The sequence below is a fragment of the Gorilla gorilla genome, chromosome 1, assembly GCF_029281585.2.
Source record: "Gorilla gorilla gorilla isolate KB3781 chromosome 1, NHGRI_mGorGor1-v2.1_pri, whole genome shotgun sequence".
NCBI classification, from domain to species: Eukaryota; Metazoa; Chordata; class Mammalia; order Primates; family Hominidae; genus Gorilla; species Gorilla gorilla.
In genome coordinates this window covers 130,916,215-130,935,494 of record NC_073224.2, presented here as the reverse complement: position 1 = coordinate 130,935,494, position 19,280 = coordinate 130,916,215, and the positions used below count along the sequence as shown (strand labels likewise).

The 19,280-nt window shown below is 45.4% G+C and overlaps 1 protein-coding gene across 6 annotated transcripts in view; it reads left to right on the top strand.

Annotated features, from left to right (window-relative positions):
• ELAPOR1 (endosome-lysosome associated apoptosis and autophagy regulator 1) overlaps positions 1-19,280 on the top strand; it is an 89,569-nt gene that overhangs the window by 34,377 nt on the left and 35,912 nt on the right. For all 6 annotated transcript variants that reach the window (XM_055353750.2, XM_055353753.2, XM_055353755.2 and 3 more), the window contains exons 3-4: positions 14,189-14,309; positions 16,793-16,985. In XM_055353750.2, coding sequence (XP_055209725.1) covers positions 14,189-14,309; positions 16,793-16,985 — 314 coding nt within the window. The remainder of the gene's footprint in view (positions 1-14,188; positions 14,310-16,792; positions 16,986-19,280) is intronic.

Here is a 19,280-nt window from a genome sequence, read left to right as displayed (position 1 = left end):
TTATTTTATTTTTATTTACTTTATTTTATTATTATTATTATTAATTATTATTATTATTTTTTTATTATTATTTTTTTTTTCGAGGCGGAGTCTTGCTCTGTTGCCCAGGCTGGAGTTCAGTGGCACCATCTCGTCTCACTGCAAGCTCTGCCTCCTGGGTTCACGCCATTCTCCTACCTCAGGCTCCCAAGTAGCTGGGACTACAGGTGCCCACCACCACGCCTGGCTAATTTTTTTTTTTTTTTTTGTATTTTTAGTAGAGATGGGGTTTCACTGTGTTAGCCAGGATGGTCTTGATCTCCTGACCTCGTGATCCACCCGCCTCAGCCTCCCAAAGTGCTGGGATTACAGGCGTGAGCCACCGCACCTGGCCTATTTTATTATTATTTTTTTGACATGGAGTCTCACTCTGTCACGCAGGCTGGAGTGCAGTGGCGCAATCTTGGCTCACTGCAACCTCCGCCTCCCAGGTTCAAGCGATTCTCCTGCCTCAGTCCCCCGAGTAGCTGGGATTACAGGCACCCACCACCACGCCTGGTTAATTTTTGTACTTTCAGTAGAGACGGGGTTTCACCATGTTGGTCAGGCTGGTCTTGAACTCCTGACCTCAGGTGATCCGCCCACCTCAGCCTCCCAAAGTGCTGGGATTACAGGCGTGAGCCACTGTGCCCAGCCAAGTCTATTATTTTAAAAAATTATCTTGGAGAATATTATTTTGAGGACTCTTGAGAACACATATGGGAACTCTCAGGGTTCTAAGGACTCCATTTGGAGAAACAGTGCTATAGGAGATTGAGTATTGCAGCTGCTCATATCTATTTGCTCCAGGAGAGTTACAGAAGCCCTGTCTGTTGAACTGGTTCTCCAGGCTAGAATTCTGTCCTCCAGGTTCTCTCCGTCACAGACAGCTAACATATCCAAACAAGCAATGTCCTTGGAGAGTTTTGCATCGGCCACAACCTAGATTGCCTGGTTCTGACATGTATGATTAAAAGCTCAGGTGAAAAACATTTAATAGAACATTTTGGTCTCATTAAAAAGTGATAGAAGCACATCTTTAGAATATAACTTCATAAAGCCCTGCCTTGTAGACAGATGTGTGTGCTATATTCTCTCCTACCAGAAAGAGATTGGAATTTATAAAGGGACATTTTGTTTCTTGGTGACAAAGCCATTTCAATCCTAGGGATATTTACAACCAGTACTGAAAAACCCTCTGCACCTGAGGGACTGGCCGCAGTTACAGACTGTCATAAATGTCAGCGACCAGGGTTTCTCTTGGAGAGATTAGCTCTGGGGAGTTGCTAGGGGAGAAAAAGTGAAAAAGGACAGGTGTTGCTCCATATGTATGAGAAGACTGGGATTAGAGAAGAAGGCGCGTCGGGCAGGCAGTAAACATGACAGGGGAAACTGAGGAGGGGCTAACTGCTGAGGATTATCACATCTAGGCCAGAAATGTCAGCGGGGCTCCTTTCTCTCAGCCCTGCTGCCAGGGAGAGGAGAGAACACCTGGGTGCTCCCTCATAAACCCTCTTCAGGCAGGGTTAGAGCAGTAGCTTTTTTTTTTTTTTAACCAGTTTACAAAGAGCTTTCCTAAACATAATCCCCTAATCATCCAGAGAAATCAGTGTTACTCAGTTTTGTGGGGGAGAGCTACTGAACTATTTAATCATTTTAGCAGGGTGTTACCCTCCCTGTTTATAGACAAGGGAGATTGAATGACTGTCCCCGGTCATGCAGCATGGGGTGGCAGGATAAAAGCAGGGTCTAGACCTTTTGGCTGTAATCCCAGCACCCGCACAGCTCCCAAGCTGTTCTAGGGCCACACCCTGGCCCACCATTCAGTCATTCAACAAATACTTATTGAAAGCTACTATGTCAGGTGCTGTTCTGGGTGTCTGGGCTACATCCCATGGATAAAAACAAAGATCTGTGTTCTGAAGACACATTTGATCTGGAATGGGGACAGGGCAGAAATAGACAATAAACACAGCAAATAGTAAAGGTATAAAGTGTGTGTTTGAAGGTGGTAAGTGCTATGGAAAAAAATTCAAAGTCATCCCAGATTTGAAGGATCAACGGATCGTTGAGACGGGGGAGCCAACTGCTATTGTCAACAGGGAGCTCGAGGTGGAAGGGATAATATTGGCAACACTTCAGGAGGCTTTTGTGAGGGCTAAAGGGGAAGAAGATGCAGGTACAGTGCCGGGCCCCGAGCCTGGCACATGGGTGCTTAGAGGTGCTCACTAGGGTGGCTGTTATTACTGCCGCAGTCCTGTCTCCCTCACTGGACTGGTCAGTGTTTTCCAAGAACCCTCATGCCAAGGTTCAGCCTAAAATAGACAGGCAGCTTAAATTACGCACAGACTGGACAACGTGGTCAAGGTCCTGCCTGGCCCAGAGCGTGGTGACACAAACTACCCCAGGTCCGTGTGGAGGCCACTGTCTGCTTTGTGTGATGTGTCCATAGCTAAGCCAGCGGGGTAGGCCCTGCCAGGGGGACCAGGTGCTGTCTCTGCGGTTTATGATCAAAATAGAAGCTGGAAAGCCAGAGTAGAATAGAGCAATGCTGAAAGAAAGGGCAGTGTAAGGCCAGGGTTCCCCCAGACTCCTGTAGACTGGGAGCCCCTGCACCCCAGCACTGTGTTGCTAGGCGACGCTCCAGGGATTGAGGACGGCCAGCAGAGGCCGGCAGGACTGGGGTCCATTTGCTTCTTCGACTGCTGCTGGGTCTGGTGCTTGCTCTGGGGGAGAGGAGGTCTTAATTGTAGGTAGAGGAAGCAACTAATTACGTGGGATGACTAAAGTCACCCTTGACCCTATGCGTCTGCCTCGGTGTCTGCAGTTTTACCTTTAGCAACTCGTTCAAGTCAAGACTCTGGCATCCTAACATTTTTGGTGTGTGAAATTTTTGGTTCAAACAAAATTTTAACTTAGAAGCATGAACAAGAAAAAGATATTTTAAAATATTGCTCCATTAATGGGGGACTCTCTACTTCCCCCTTCGAAGGGGCTGGCTTTCTTCTAAACGCCTAGACTCTGGAGCATAATTTGAAAATCACTGGGTTAAAGTATTGCAGCCACCCTGTTAAAAAGTAAACAGCCTTGGTTTGATAAAATATTAAGCTATTTTAACATTACTAATACATGATGGCAGGTGGCAATGTTTTCCTGTGTAGGGAGGAGGAGGGGGATAACAGACTCCTTAGAGGATCTGAAGTCATACAATGGACCCACTGCCCAGAAAAATGCACATATCTGAAATTCTGCATCTGGCCGTATATGGGCAATGATCCATGGGCCATAGGTTAAGGACCCCTGTCTTGTGGGATATTTGTTTATGTGATTTACTTTCAAATGGGATAAATATTTAAGGCTTGGAGCACAGAAGAGTGAGTTTTGAAAAGGGGAGGAAGGAGAAGAAGAGCTAGAGAATCAGGATCTTGGTGGTAGAGGCCAGCAATGTGTGTTTTTAACGTGATCTCCAGGCAGTTTTGATCAGACAAACATAGGCCCCAGAGGTCTAGAGCTGGTGCACCCAGGCCCTATTGAGTCAGCAGTCCTAAGGGAGTGGGAGGAGGGAGGGAGGGAGGAGCCCAGCTGCCTTTCCCAGGCTTCAGTGTGACCAGCTGGAGAACAATGGGAAACGTCCTCTCCCCTCAGCCCTCCTCTTCACAGTGGGACACAGTGAGGTCGCAGTGCCCCTGAGCCTCAACCAGTCCATCCACCCAAAGCCTGAGCAGAGGAACTCTGAAGCAAAAAGTACAGAAACCAGGAGTTCACAAAACACCTGCAAGGGCTGGGCCTGAGAGAAAGTCTCATCTGGGGAATTCATGTTCCAAATTCTGACATTTCTCCATGGTTTTCCATGTACCTATGCTAAGTGGAATTCATGGGTACTTCCCAGCAAAGGGCTAGTCTCTCCCTAACAGTCAGGGAACTTTTAGAGTTTGTCAGAAGTAACACAGGGCTTCCATTAATTTGGGTTTGATTAATGGAATCTGTTCTGGTCTGGGTCAGTTACTTTCCAGGCAAAGTAGCATTTGCAACTAAGTCAACAACTACCTATTGACTCCGCTATACCCAGCTCCAGGGCATTTGCCTGGCGACCCCAGCCTCATCCTTTTTTTTTTTTTTTTTTTGAGGCAGTGTCTCACTCTGCCACCCAGGCTGGAGTACAGTGGCATGATCACGGCTCACTGCAGCCTCCACTTCCCAGGCTCAGTCAATCCTTCCACCTCAGCCTCTCAAGTAGCTGGGACTACAGGCACGTGCCACCACACCTGGCTAATGTTTATATTTTTTTGTAGAGTAGGGTTTTGCCATATTGCTCAGGCTGGTCTTGAACTCCTGGCCTCAAGCAATCCTTCTGCCTTGGCCTCCCAAAGTGTTGGGATTACAGGCGTGAGCCACTGCACCCAGCTGCTAATTTTGACATTCTCCCCAAAGAATCTGCTTTTTAGGGACTATGAGAGGAGAAGAGAAACTTCTCTTCTGAAAGCAGATCCTTTGGGAACAAGGGAAGAAGTGGCCTCCTCCAGACCCCAAGGCATCCAGTCTAAAGTTGGCTCCAGACAAAACCCAGGTTTACTTAAGAACCTGTTTCTTGACACAGATCCTGTCCCAGCCAAGACAAACCCAAGTCATGTTGATCTTCTGCTTCCTTTCCTGCTTGTGACTTTATGCAGCAGTGGTTTTTAGACTCAGAATGTGAGACACCTGCTTGGCTCTGTCTTTTCTCTCTGGGAGGCAGGGGAGGTAGGGAAGTTGTTCCCTTTTTCCCAGTAGTCTTTGGGTAGTTATTCTTAGCCCTGTTAATGTTTTACTCAAATATAGCCATTTATCAAAATTGTGGAGTTAATATTTGTTCATTTCAATGTATATAAATTTTACCTTTTAAAAAAGGACCATGAGGCCGGCATGGTGGTTCACACCTGAATCCCAGCACTTTGGGAGGCTGAGGCAGGCAGATCGCTTTGAGCTCAGGAGTTCAAGACCAGCCTGGGCAACATGGCAAAACCCCATCTCTATTAAAAATACAAAAAAATTAGCCAGGCATGGTGGTGCACGCCTGTAATCCCAGCTATTCGGGAGACTGAGGTGAGAGGATGGCCTGAGTTCGGGAGTTCAAGGCTGCAGTTGCAATGAGCCGAGATCACACCACTGCACTCCAGCCTGGGTGATGGAGTTAGACCCTGTCTCCAAAAAAAAAAAAAGAAAGAAAAAAAGGACCACGAAAAATGAAAAATGACAATCTCATGTGGGGAGGAGCGGGTGGAGGCAGATGTAGTAGGGTAGAGATAGATAAAGAACGGCAGAAATTGGTGAGTATTGAAGTTGGGCGATGAGATGGGGCTCATTGCACTGTTTTGTTTTTTTAATATATATTTGAAATAATATATTTCAAATTTGCCATAATAGGTTTTATAAATTTACCACATCAAAAAGTAAAAGTGGAAGAAAAGACTTAGGGATGTCTGTTTTCTCTTAGAAATCTCCCTTCTTGATCAACAATCTCAAAGAAACTCATACTCTTTAACCTAGTAATTCCACTTCTGGGAATTTATCTAAAGGAAATAATTAGAGATACAAAGAAAGTATCGTTGCAATATTATTTAAAATAAGGAAAAATGGAACACAACTCCAGGTCCAACAACAGGGGAATGGTGAAAGAAACTGTGATGCAGCCATTAAGGACATGGGAAAGTGCTTTTGACCTAAAATTAAATGGAAAAAAGTAAGAAAACAAAACTATATACCGTATGATCTTCATTTGCATGTGTACATGCATGTATAGAATCAGAATCTGGAAAGAAATACAGCAAAATGTTAAAAGTAGTTATCTCTGTTTGGTGGACTTGTGGCAGGTTTTTTTTTGTCTTGTTTTGTTTTGTTTTGTTTTGAGACAGAGTCTCGCTCTGTTGCCCAGGCTGGTGTGCAATGGTGCGGTCTCGGCTCACCGCAACCTCTGCTTCCTGGGTTCAAGCGATTCTCCTGTTTGGGATTACAGGTGCCTGCCACCATGCCAGGCTAATTTTTGTATTTTTTAGTAGAGACGGGGTTTCACCATGTTGGCCAGGCTGGTCTGGAACTCTTCACCTCGATTACAGGTGTGAACCACTGTGCCCAGCCCAGATTTTTATTTTCTTTTTTATTCTAGTCTGTATTTTCATCTTTCCTGCATTTAACAGGTATTACTTTGATAATTATTTTTAACTAAGTTGTGCTATTTTGAAAGAAAAGGGGCCGGGTGCTGTGGCTCATGCCTGTAATCCCAGCACTTTGGGAGGCCGAGGCGGGCGGATCACCTGAGGTCGGGAGTTTGAGATCAGCCTGACCAACATGGAGAAACCCTGTCTCTACTAAAAATACAAAATTAGCCGGGCATGGTGGTGCATGCCTGTAATCCCAGCTACTGGGGAGGTTGAGGCAGGAGAATTGCTTGAACCTGGGAGGCGGAGGTTGCGGTGAGCCAAGATTGCACCATTGCACTCTAGCCTGGGCAACAAGAGCGAAACTCCGTCTCAAAAAAAAAAAAAAAAAAAAAAAGAAAAGGGGAAAAAGATGGAAGTAAGGACAGATTTCCATATCGGTACCCATACAAAATAATAAGTTCTTAGAACTGAAAGGAATCTTAGAAGTTGTCTAATCTTAGAAGTTCAGCTGTCTCATTTTACAGATGAGGAGACTGAGGGTAGAATGAATCGAATGACCACCAAGGTCATTTGTTCCTTGTCTCAGAGACTGTTTGTTTTAGTTCACCACTAGCCCTCGTATCCCCTGAGGACCTTCGCAGCCTGGGGAGCGCCCATTGTTAATCCCTGGAGGCCCCATTTGAGGGGCTTTCCAGCCAGTCTGGGCCATCCGTTGCAGTCATCATTGGCCAGCTGGGCTGGAGAAGTGCCCTGGCAGGAAGAAGAAGGCTGGTAGAACAGTAGACCTCACTGCCACCTGGTCACCTTGTGCTTCTCCCTTGGAGTGTTCTGACCAGTCATCCGTGTCTTCTTAGCTCTGCTGTTGCAGGGGTTATTTCGAAGCAACTAGGGTAAATGTCTGGGGGAGCTGGCTTGTCCTGGCTTTCAAATCACCATCACTTGGAAGAGAAACGATGTGGTTTAATGGTTAGTCAGATCGGAGTTAGAGATGTGTTACTGTCTTTGCCACAGTCCTTAGACACCAAGACCCTGCTCCGGAGAAATGGGGGCAAGCAACAGCTTGCAATGGCAACTAAACCTCTTTGGGATGTGTGTTTATGTGTGTTTATATCTCCTCCCCGTCCCATCCTTGCTAGCACACTCCCCACCACATACACATAAAAGCTCTAGAAATCCACAGGTTTAAACACCACTGCTTCACCAGAACCTAGCACATAACAGGCCCTCAGTACGTGCTTGGTGAATGTGGGATGAGTGAACATCATTTTCTTTTTTTTTTTTTTTTTGAGACGGAGGCTCGCTCTGTGGCCCAGGCTGGAGTGCAGTGGCACATCTCTGCTCACTGCAAGCTCCGCCTCCCGGGTTCACGCCATTCTCCTGCCTCAGCCTCCTGAGTAGCTGGGACTACAGGCACCCACCACCATACCAGGCTAATTTTTTCCTATTTTTTAATAGAGACGGGGTTTCACCGCGTTAGCCAGGATGGTCTTGATCTCCTGACCTCGTGATCCACCCGCCTTGGCCTCCCAAAGTGCTGGGATTACAGGCGTGAGCCACCAAGCCCAGCCGTGAACATCATTTTCTTAGAATGCAGAAAAACAGACATATTCCAAGTTAACAATATCTTCTGAGATATTGTTCCTGAGCTATATAAACATTTTATATTTTATAATAAAATAAAAAATAAAATATATTCTGAGACATTTAAACATTTTAATTCTAAAAGAATTAAAAAATTCTAAAAGAATTAAAAGAATTTTTAATTCTAAAAGAATTAAAAAAATGTTTGAAAAAAATTAGCACTTAATATTTCTTTGCATAACTGCAATGCAATGTTTTTGAAAGCTGTCAGTAGTGAACAAATAAGCGTGAGGGAACACCACAGCCCGGGTATGTCCAGTGACACTGCTACAATGTGCACTCTGCCTGCTGCCTTCCACTCCTCCCTCTTGGTATTTCTGCGTTTGGCCAATCATTTGGATGATGATTAAAATATTTTTGGACGGGTGTGGTGACTCACACTTGTAATTCCAGCACTTTGTGAGGCCAAAGTGGAAGGATTGCTTGAGTCCAGGAGTTCAAGACCAGTCTTAGCCACATAGCAAGACCCCATCTCTGCAAAAAAATTTTTTTAATTAGCCAGATACAGTGGTGCACACCTGTAGTCCCAGCTACTCAGGAGGCTGAGGAGGGAGAATCACTTGAGCCTGGGAGGTTGAGGCTGCAGTGAGCTGTGATTGCACCACTGCACTCAAGCCTGGGCAACAGAGTAAGACACCATCTCTAAATATATATAGATTTATATTTTATAAAAATATTTTTTATTTTGGAGATATTTCTCAAATTTAGACTATCAGATCATCAGACTTCTACCTTCTAGAGTACTCAATAGAATAACTCAGAGGTTAGGCATGTTCTCTAGGATCTGTGGTATCACCTATTTAAAAAAAAAATAAAATTGTGGTAAATACACATAATGAAATTTACCAGCTTAACCATTGTTAAGTCTACGGTTCAGTGGCATGAAGTACATTCACACTGTTGTGCTACCATCGGCACTACCATTGTCATTATCCACAGAACTGTCTTACAAAATTGAAATGCTGTACTCATCAAACAGTAAGTCCCCATCCTGCTCCTCTAGCCCCTGACAGACACCATTCTTTCTGTCTCTATGAATTTGACTACTATGTACCTTGTATAAGTAGAATCATACAGCATTTGTCTTATGACTGGCTTATTTCACTTGGCATGGTTTTCATGTTTTTATTCTGTGGAGTTTGGCTGGGGGGCACCAAGGCCAGCCCTAGGTAGAACTGGGAAGTAAGGAGGGGCCTTATCCCCCGCTGCCCCACTTTCCTTTCCCATCCCTCCCTCAGTTCCCACCCACTTGAGGTCCCTGCTCAGTGGCTAAATGTCTTCATCCCCTCATCCCATCTTCCACTTATCAGCAAAGAGCATCTGATTGGCCTAGTGTGGGTCATGTGTCCATCCATGGCAGAGGAAGGTGGGCCACCTCACTTGACAATCCCATCAAGACTCTGTATGTAATAAGGAGGCAATAGTTCCTCCCAGAGAGGTGCTGCTCTCAGAAGAAGGGGGGTGGACACTGGGCAAGCACAAACAATAGATGTCTTTGTTGAACCTCCAACAAGGTACAAAATGCCTTTCCGCCTTCCTATTGCACACAGCTTTGGACTTGGGTCCCTTCCCCTTGGGCCTTGTTTGCAAAATTTTTTATCTACTTGGCTTTCCTTGCAAAGTTTTTAGCAGCTTGGGAGCCAGTGCTGAGCCCCAGACACAGTTTGTAAGTGTGATAGGAGCCTACACAGGCTGCTCTCAAACACCGGCAGCCTTGAAAACAGATTCTGGACTCAGATAGCCTGGGTCCAATCCTGGTTTGGCAGTTCCTGGCTGTGTGGCTTTGAGCAAGTGACTTTGCCTCTCAATGACTCAATTTTCCCATCTGTAAAATGGTAAAATAATTTACCATTGAATTGTTTTGGAGATTGGAAAACCTACTGTGTGATGTGCTTGACCTACATCATCTTAATCATGCTCAGAGAGGGCCCTATCGCACATGGGGAAAAGTCACTCCCTCTCTGGGCAGATGCAACACCTGAATAGGGCATACCACCTAGCATGCAAGACTTGAGCTAGATTTCACCCTCCACTCATGCCTGAGCTAGGTAACCTTATGAATAGCCTGCATAACTATACAGCAGCCCAGCCCCTCTATGATGCAGGAGTTTGTATATCCCCATTTTTCAATGAGGCAGCTATGGCTTAGGGAAGTCAAGCACCATGTGGGAAGGGGCGGTGGGATCACTTCTAATTTGCCTATTTACTTAGGGCACATGAAAGAGGCTAACCCAGTCCCTAGGACTCTACTACACCTGAATTGTGGACCACATCTCTGTCATCAGCTAACCAGCTTAAACCTTATTCATCTTCCACAGTGGATGGTAATGAAGTACAGCTCTAGCATCTAACCCCTAGATTACCTCCAATCTCTAATCTATAAACAGTTCCTTTTTTTATTTGAGACAGGGTCTCACTCTGTCATCTGGGCTGGAATGTAGTGGTACAATCACGGCTCACTACAGCCTCAACCTCCCAGGCTCAGGTCATCCTCCCACCTTGGCCTGCTGAGTGGCTGGGACTATAGGCACATGCCACCACGACCGATGAATTTTTGTATTTTTAGTAGAGACGGGGTTTCACCATGTTGGCCAGGCTCAAGTAATTCGCCCTGACCTCAAGTAATTCGCCCACCTTGACCTCCCAAAGTGCCAGGATTATAGGTGTGAGCCACTGCATCTGGCCTCTAAACTGTTACTTTGATAATCATTTTTAAAAGTAACAGATACTATTTTGAAAGCAAGTGGTGGGAAGGTAGAAGGAAGGACAGATTTCCATCCAGGTACCATCCTGACTTGACAGTTTTCTTTCTTTTTTTTTTTTTTTGGTCATTTCAGCAGTCCATTCAATACCTAGACAGTAAGGACTAAAAATATTGTGAGTCTGAGTGAATTCTTCTAGAACTGAAAGATCAGTGTTACTGACAGATCAGTCAATACAGGCAAAGCATATTCCAGTTTCAGGGTTTTTTTTCCTCTTCCTTCTCATGTGCCCAGGAGTATTCTATTACATGGCTGGATGATGCTAGGGAAGGATGCACTAACTAAAGTTCCCCACCCTCTCATTTCTAAACCCTTCCTTTATTTTTCTGATGAACAGGCAGCACCCACTGCCTGCTGTGTCCCATTTAGCAGTGTAATTTGGGTGTGCGTCATGGAATTGTGCACAGGGAGGAGGAAGGAGTTACGTGCTGGATGTATATACTGAATGTGTTTATGTGCTCCTTTGTAGACCTGCACTTTATGCAAATTATATACTTGCAGACAGATCACTGAGTAAACTGAAGTACTGTCAGGGAATTGATGTGTTTGCAGAACGCTGAATATAATTGAGGAGTCCTGCCAGTTCTATCCCTGGTTTAACTCTCTCTAAGCTTATGTCTTTTTTTTTTTTTTTTTTTAGATGGAGTCTTGCTTTTTTTGCCCAGGCTAGAGTAAAGTGGCATGATCTTGGCTCACAGCAACCTCCGCCCCCACTCCCAGGTTCAAGCGATTCTCTTGCCTCAGCCTCCTGAGTAGCTGGGATTACAGGCGCGTGCCACCACACCTAATTTTTGTATTTTTAGTAGAGACAGAGTTTCACCATGTTGGTCAGGCTGGTCTCAAACTCCTGACCTCAGGTGATCCACCCACCTTGGCCTCCCAAAGTGCTGGGATTACAGGCGTGAGCCACCGTGCCCCGCCCTAAGCTTATGTCTTGAATGGTGTGATCTCAAAGTGTAGTTCAGATTTGAAACAGGTGTATTAGAACCAGCCACCTTGAATTAAGTAAATATCCCCAAGTGGCATGAAGTAAATGAGCATATATTGAAAGGGAAATTTTCTTAGGCTTGGAACCACCATTTCCTCAGCAAACCTCCCACCTGAGTGAGACCCAGGGGACATCAAATGAAAGACGATGAAAAGTAATGGATTTGGCCCATGTGCCTCTAAGAGGCCAATGCAGTCAGAATGAATTGAGATGATCTTCGAACAGATTAGATATTTTAACACCAATTCTCGGGCCTCAGAAGTGAGCCCAGCTGCTGGCAGACAACCAACACTGTCATGTTTAATTTTTAGATTTGGCTGTTAAATTTGGCCCTGTGTGAGTCTGTGTTTGGTCAGAGTCTATAAGGCTGGAGGAGGATTCCTGGTGGGAAGGCCTGATTTCTAGCTCAGTGACTTATCGGCTGGGTGACTTTGGACAAGCTATCACGCCACTGAGAGTCTATTTTCTCATCTGTACAATGAAGGAAACAACCTCTGGTCTACTTGCCTTATAGGGAGTCGTGAAGATCAAACGAGATGGTATTTGGGAACTGTGAACACACTACACAAAAGACCAGCATGAATATGTTCAGAAGCACCACACAGTCCTTTCTGCCTTGCTCACTCAATTCTCCATTTAATTTATACACAGTAGATTTTACCCCTCATTCTTGCAGCAAAACCCTTTTGAGAGTATCATTTTAAGAAGTGGATTGACATCATATATGTAGAGTTGCCCTATTTGTCCTCAGAGTCTGAGATGAGGAAAAGACAAGAATTATTAGGAAAAATAGACCCAGAGAGGGCACAAAGAATTCCCATCCTGATGTTCTTTCTTTCCTAGATGACATTGACATCTACATCCAAAGCCAAAGATTCTGGTCAAGAGTTTTATCTATTGGCTGGGCATGGTGGTGCATGTAGTGGCTCCTGTAGTCTCAGCTACTTGGGAAGCTGAGGTGGGAGGATCACTTGAACCCAGGAAGTCAAGATTACAGTGAGCCATCATCACGCCACCGCACTCCAGCCTGAGTGACAGAGCAAGAGACTGTCTAAAAAAAAAAAAAAAGAAAAGAAACTACATCTTTACCATATTGCAACAAGTCTGAAACGCCACTGCTTCTAAGACACCATTTTTTTAATGTGTCATAAAGAAAGAAAAAGCTCTATCCCTTAAAACATCACACAATTCTTCCTTACTGTGTCAATTTTAAGACACGTCTTGATTTCATAGATGTTAGATGTGGAAAAAGCGTGCATCTTGGAATAGATGAAATGCAGTGTGTTTACCTATCCCCAAAAATAAAGCTTATTCCTTTTGATCCTGATGCATTATTAGATTAGCAAACTTCAAAACTGTTGTATTTTTTGTCTTAGCTCCTTGACGTTATACATGTTATGCAATCACGCTATCACGTGGGTTAAAGGGGGACATTAATTCTATTTTTCTTATGCATACAGTAATACAAAATACCTCTGGGCTTGAATGTAGTTTTAGGTAAGTGTAGATTGTAAAATACTTGTCAGAGCCAAAATCATCACTAATTCCATGGTCTGTTGTTTATTACCAGATTTAAAGGAGGAAGAAACGCTTAAGGGCATTTGGCACATCAATTGTGTTTTCTTTGTTCTGAGTGGAACTGTTCGTGGTTGTTGTTTTACTTAATGCTTGATTTGGTTGTTTTGTTGTTATTCCATTTATTTTTAGCTCAGGTAAAACAATTAAACTATGAGTTTCCCATTGCACAGACAAATTAGGGATGAACAGGCTCAAGTGAGAGCACATCACCTGCCTCGGCCAAATATATTTTCATAAAATGCAATTGGGAATTCATAGTCTTTCTGAGTGGAAAGGAGCATAAGAAACACAGGGAAATAGGGCCAGGCGTGGTGGCTCATGCCTGTAATCCCAGCATTTTGGGAGGCCAAGGTAGGTGGATCATGAAGTCAGGAGTTTGAGACCAGCATGGCTAACATGGTGAAACCCCATCTCTACTAAAAATACAAAAATTAGCCTGGCGTGGTGGCACTCGCCTGTAGTCCCAGCTACTCGGGAGGCTGAGGCAGGAGAATCGCTTGAACCCAGGAGGCGGAGGTTACGGTGAGCCAAGATCATCCCACTGCACTCCAGCCTGGGCGACAGAGCGAGACTCCGTCTCAAAAAAAAAAAAAAAAAAAAAGAAACACAGGGAAATAGAAATACATACCACTTCTGTGATGAGCCTTTGTAAATTTTTTGTGGACTAAGGCTTCCATTTAGAACATCCTTCCATTTAGAATGTCCTCGTTCATAAATTCTACACTTTGGAATAAGAAAAATTCCACCTATTTCTAGCCTGTTCCTTAGTTACCTTCCCACGTTCCTCTGCTCCATAAGGACACTACTTAAACATAACAACAAAGAGAGTCACACACAAAAATGATTTCTAGGGACTAGACCATGGCTGGGTGGAAGGGAATGATCCAAATCATTGTAGTTCTTGTACTCGGTTCATAATCATCAGCTCCCTGCCGGGGGTCCCAGGGCCCATTTCTGAGAGGATGAGCATCAGTAGCCATGGTGCTGGGCAGGAAGTGGGTGGGAAGCTGTTAATGTTTGATCACTGCTAATGCACATTTCGCCCACTGTTCTCTCCCCTGCAGTCTGAGTACCACTATGAGTACACGGCGTGTGACAGCACGGGTTCCAGGTGGAGGGTCGCCGTGCCGCATACCCCGGGCCTGTGCACCAGCCTGCCCGACCCCGTCAAGGGCACCGAGTGCTGTAAGCAGCTATCCTGCTCAGGGCCTCCCTGTCACTCAGCTTTGGTCTCTCCCCCAAGTCTCCTGCCATCCAATCTGGGCCCTTCCTGGCAGAGCAGCTGCATTAAGGAATCAGATCTTTTCCCCAATTAGTCCCCACATCCCAGACCCTTATGAGATTTGGTGCAGAAGAATTTCATGAATGCAAACTGGATATCTGAATTTGCTTTCATTTTTTAAAGGACTTTAAATCCCATCAGTGGATACAGCCTAAGCAATGCCAGCTGTGTGCACTCAGATATTCTTTTCTGTTTGCATACATTTTCATTTTTGCCTGTGTATGTCTCTCCAATCTACACTCACTCACCAGCCACAATCAGTCATTAGGGAAGATTGAGATTTGCTTTCGTTCTTAAAAAGGAAGTCAGAGAGGCTAAGTTTCTGCAGAGACGTCCTTTAAAATGCTCCAGGCATCACTTCAGGAGACAAGAATCTTCCTGACTGTGGGTCTGATTGTGCAATAGGAAAGGCAGTGGCTTGCCACAGCCCCAGCGCCTGCCTCTGTGACTCTGCAGTCACAACTTTTCTACAGTTGGCAGCTGTTTCCCCTGCATTATTCTTTTAGAAATGCAAAGGGAATAACAAGAAAAACCAGGCACTAGATTTAAGGAATTATCTGAAGAGTTGGAAAGGAGTTTGAAGATATTTAAATTCTAAAATCAGCTTAGTACAGTGCCTGCTTGAGTAAGTGAGCAAATAAATACTTGTTAAATTAATGACTGGATATTGCTGAGACCTGAGCAGAACTGAGGTGTGACTAGTGGAAACAAATGAGCCATCTTCATTGAACTCTGCTGACTTCAGTGAGTCCCACTATGTGTTAGCACCATGATGTGCACATGCAGTGTGAACTGCAAAGACAAATAAGGCACACTCTCTGCTTTCAGAAGCTTAGGGTGGTGGAAAGTGCAGACATTCATTCATTCACTCATTGTTTCAGAAACATTCATGAAGCTCCCAGTCTGTGCCAGTCACTGAGCCAGCCATCCCCAGAGGAGCGCAGAGCCTAGTGGGTGGCAGACATATATGATATGAGAAAGAATGAGAGTTACGAATATTTAGGGATCAGACATAGCTGGGAGGGCCACTTGAGCAAAAGTTTAGACGTGGATGAAGAGTGACACATTTGAGGAAGAGCTTGTGGTCCAGGGTAGAGGCAACACAGAGAAGGTGATGGATGGAGTTGAGGTGGAGAAAGATTTGTAGTGGGAGGTCAAGCTGGGAAGTTAGGCTGGAGGGAAATCGTGGAAAACTTTGAATGCCAGGCCAAGAGCATAATTCTAGAACCAAAAGGGAGTGCCTGTTTATTTTTAAAATAAGGAGAATAATAGTACATATGTGTTTTACTTTTTATTTTTTTAAAGACAAGGTCTCACTCTGTTTCCTAGGCTGAAGTACAGTGGTGCAATCGTCGCTCTGTAGCCTCGACCTCCTGGGCTCAAGTGATTTTCCCACCTCAGTCTTTTGAGTAGCTAGGATTACAGGCACATGCGACCACTCCCAGCTAATTTAAACATTTTTTTTTGGTAGTGACAGGGTCTCACTGTGTTGCCCAGGTTGGCCTCAAACTCCTGGGCTCAAGTGATCCTCCTGCCTTGGTCTCTCAAAGTGTTGGGTTTACAGGTATGAGCCACTGTGCCTGATCACATCTGTTTTAGAAAGGTACCTCTGACCACAGAATGAGCAAAAATAAGAATAGGGAACTAGTTGGGAGGATGTTGCAATGATTGAGTCAACAGGTCATGAGAATCCCACCTAGCATGGTGGCAGTACAACCAGAAAGGCAGAGGCCAGAGGCTCAAGGGAGAAATTCAAGGCTGAAGGGCCATGTGTCATTCAGAGGGGTCAGCACAAGAGACCTTGGCATCATCTTCACCAGAGAGCTCTCAGAATGGTCAGGGCACCTCTCCAAAGGAAACGAGTGCCAGGAACAAGCCCAAAGTCCCACAGCAAGGCAGAGCATCCATGGCCCTAGATCTATTTTTTTTATAACAGCTTTATTGGTATATAATTTATATGCCATGAAATTCATTCCTTTAAGGATAAAATTCAATGGTTTTTAGAATATTCACAGCAACCATCATCACTCTCATTTCACATTTTAATCATCCTACAAAGAAACCTCATATTATTAGCAGTCTCTCCCCAGGCCCCTCCCCACAGCCCCTGGCAACCACAAATCTACTTTCTGTCTCTATGGCTTCGCCTCTTTTGGCCGTTCCATACAAATAGAATGACACATAGCAAGGAATATCACTGCTGAAAAAAATTTTTTTTTAAGAAAAATAAAATAAAATCACACAGTAAATGCCATGGCCCTAAATCTTAGTGGGCCAAACTCCTAGACCCCAACCCAGCGCTCCTCCCTTCAGCTGCTTGCAGCCCATTCACTTCTGGGGCTGCAGTGACCTCACTGCCCCACCTTGTTTCTACCCTGTTTTCCAGCCTTCTCCTGCAACGCCGGGGAGTTTCTGGATATGAAGGACCAGTCGTGTAAGCCATGCGCTGAGGGCCGCTACTCCCTCGGCACAGGCATTCGGTTTGATGAGTGGGATGAGCTGCCCCATGGCTTTGCCAGCCTCTCAGCCAACATGGAGCTGGATGACAGTGCTGCTGAGTCCACCGGGAACTGTACTTCGTGAGTCTGCACACACCCCCACCCCACCCCCAGCCCACTGGGGAAGGGGCTGCAGGGCACACTGGACAGCCTCCCCCGCTGCCCCTCAGGCTGGGCAGGGAGGATGGAGGGAAGAGGAAGCCAGGCTGCCAGGGTGAGGCCTGCAGCTGTGCCCGCAAGATCAGTGGATGTGACTCTGCCTGGCCCACTCTTACTGGCCTAAACTTACCAGTGATGGACAGGCATTTGTGGGAGGTAAAAAACATGACGAAATAAGAGAGTGGACAAGGGGGACAAGGGTTAAATGGCCTAGTCTATTTAAAACAAAACCCAATTGGAGCTGGGCACAGTGACTCACCCCTGTAATCCCAGCACTTTGAGAGGCTAATGTGGGAGGATTGCCTGAGGCCAAGAGTTTGAGACCAGCCTGGGAAACATAGCGAGACCCCTGTCTCTACAAAAAGTTAAAAAATTTGCCAGGTGTGGTGGTGCATGTCCGTAGTCCCAGCTACTCGAGAGGCTGAGGCAAGAGGATAACTTGAGCCTAGGAGTTCAAGGTTAGACTGAGCTATGACCGCACCACTGTACCCCTGGATAACAGAGCAAGACCCTGTCTTATTGAAAAACAAAAACCGGCAGGGCACGGTGGCTCACGCCTGTAATCCCAGCACTCTGGGAGGCCGAGGCGGGTGGATCACTTGAGGTCAGGAGTTCAAGACCAACCTGGCCATGGTGAAACCCCGTCTCTACTAAAAATACAAAAAATTAGCCGGGCCTGGTAGTGCGCACCTGTGATCTCAGCGACTCGGGAGGCTGAGGCAGGAGAATCGCTTGAACTGGGAAGCGGAAGTTGCAGTGAGCTGAGATCGCACCATTGCACTCCAGCCTGGGCAACAAGAGAGAAACTCCGTCTTAAAAAAAAAAAAGAAAAAGAAAAACAAAAACAAAAACCAAAAAAACCAACCGGATTTCCACCACGGAATTTCGGATCAGCCAATATACTTTCTCAGCTTGACTGGAACACAATATGCAAAGCTTGGGTATCTTCCCGGCTTGGGTGCTAACTTCTTCTTCTTTTTTTTTTTTTTTTTGAGACAGAGTCTCACTCTGTCGCCCAGGCTGGAGTGCAGTGGTGCCATCTCGACTCGCCACAACCCCCAGCTCCCAGGTTCAAGTGATTCTCCTGCCTCAGCCTCCTGAGTAGCTGGGTTACAGGTGTGTGTGCCACAATGCCCGGCTAATTTTTTTTTTTCCTTTCTTTTGAGATGGAGTCTCGCTCTGTCACCCAGGCTGGAATGCAGTGGTGCCCTCTCCGCTCACTGCAAGCTCTGCCTCCCGGGTTCATGCCATTCTCCTGCCTCAGCCTCCCGAGTAGCTGGGACTACAGGCACCCGCCACCACGCCCAGCTAATTTTTTGTATTTTTAGTAGAGATGGGATTTCACCATGTTAGCCAGGATGGTGTCGATCTCCTGACCTCGTTATCCACCTGCCTCGGCCTCCCAAAGTGCTGGGATTACAGGCGTGAGCCACCGCACCCGGCTAATTTTTTTGTATTTTTTTAGTAGAGATGGGGTTTCACCATGTTGGCCAGGCTGGTCTCAAACTCCTGACCTCAGGTGATCCACCTGCCTCAGCCTCCCAAAGTGCTGGGATTACAGGCATGAGCCACCTTGGCTGCTAACTTCTAAAACTGATTCTGCCTAGCCTTTGCCCAGTGCTGGCTGAAATCTTCCAAACTCTGTGAGACCCAAATGACTAGAAAATTTTCTTGGAAAGCTCAGTCCAGGGTGCTTGGAGAACTGGATATCTATTTCAGATATGTCTTTTGTAGACCAGGCACTATTCTGGATGCTTTACATATATTATTTTCTCTAATTCTCACAAGAACCTTGTGAAATAGACATTACTATTTCTATTACAGAGACGAGGAACTGGAAGCTCAGCAAGGTTATGACCTGCCCTTTGTTATCCAGCTTACAGCTGGCGAGATTGAAATTCGAACCCAAGCTTCCACTGCTCCATAATGCCACATTCAAATAACATTTATTATGGGCAAGGCAACACTGGGTCCTAGGGAGCAAAAGTGGGGGGATATGAGGATGTGAAAGGCAACCATATTGTTCCTTATTAAATATGGACAGTGAATACAGGAGGAAAGCAAGTGAAAGTTTCACTTATACCCGAACAATCAAATGGATAAGAAGGACTCAAGAATTGTATTACACTTGGATTTCTAAAAACCGGGAGCAATGTCTCCCATTCCTATACTTAAATCTTGTCCAAGCCAAGCAGTGGCTATTTAATCTGTAGTCCA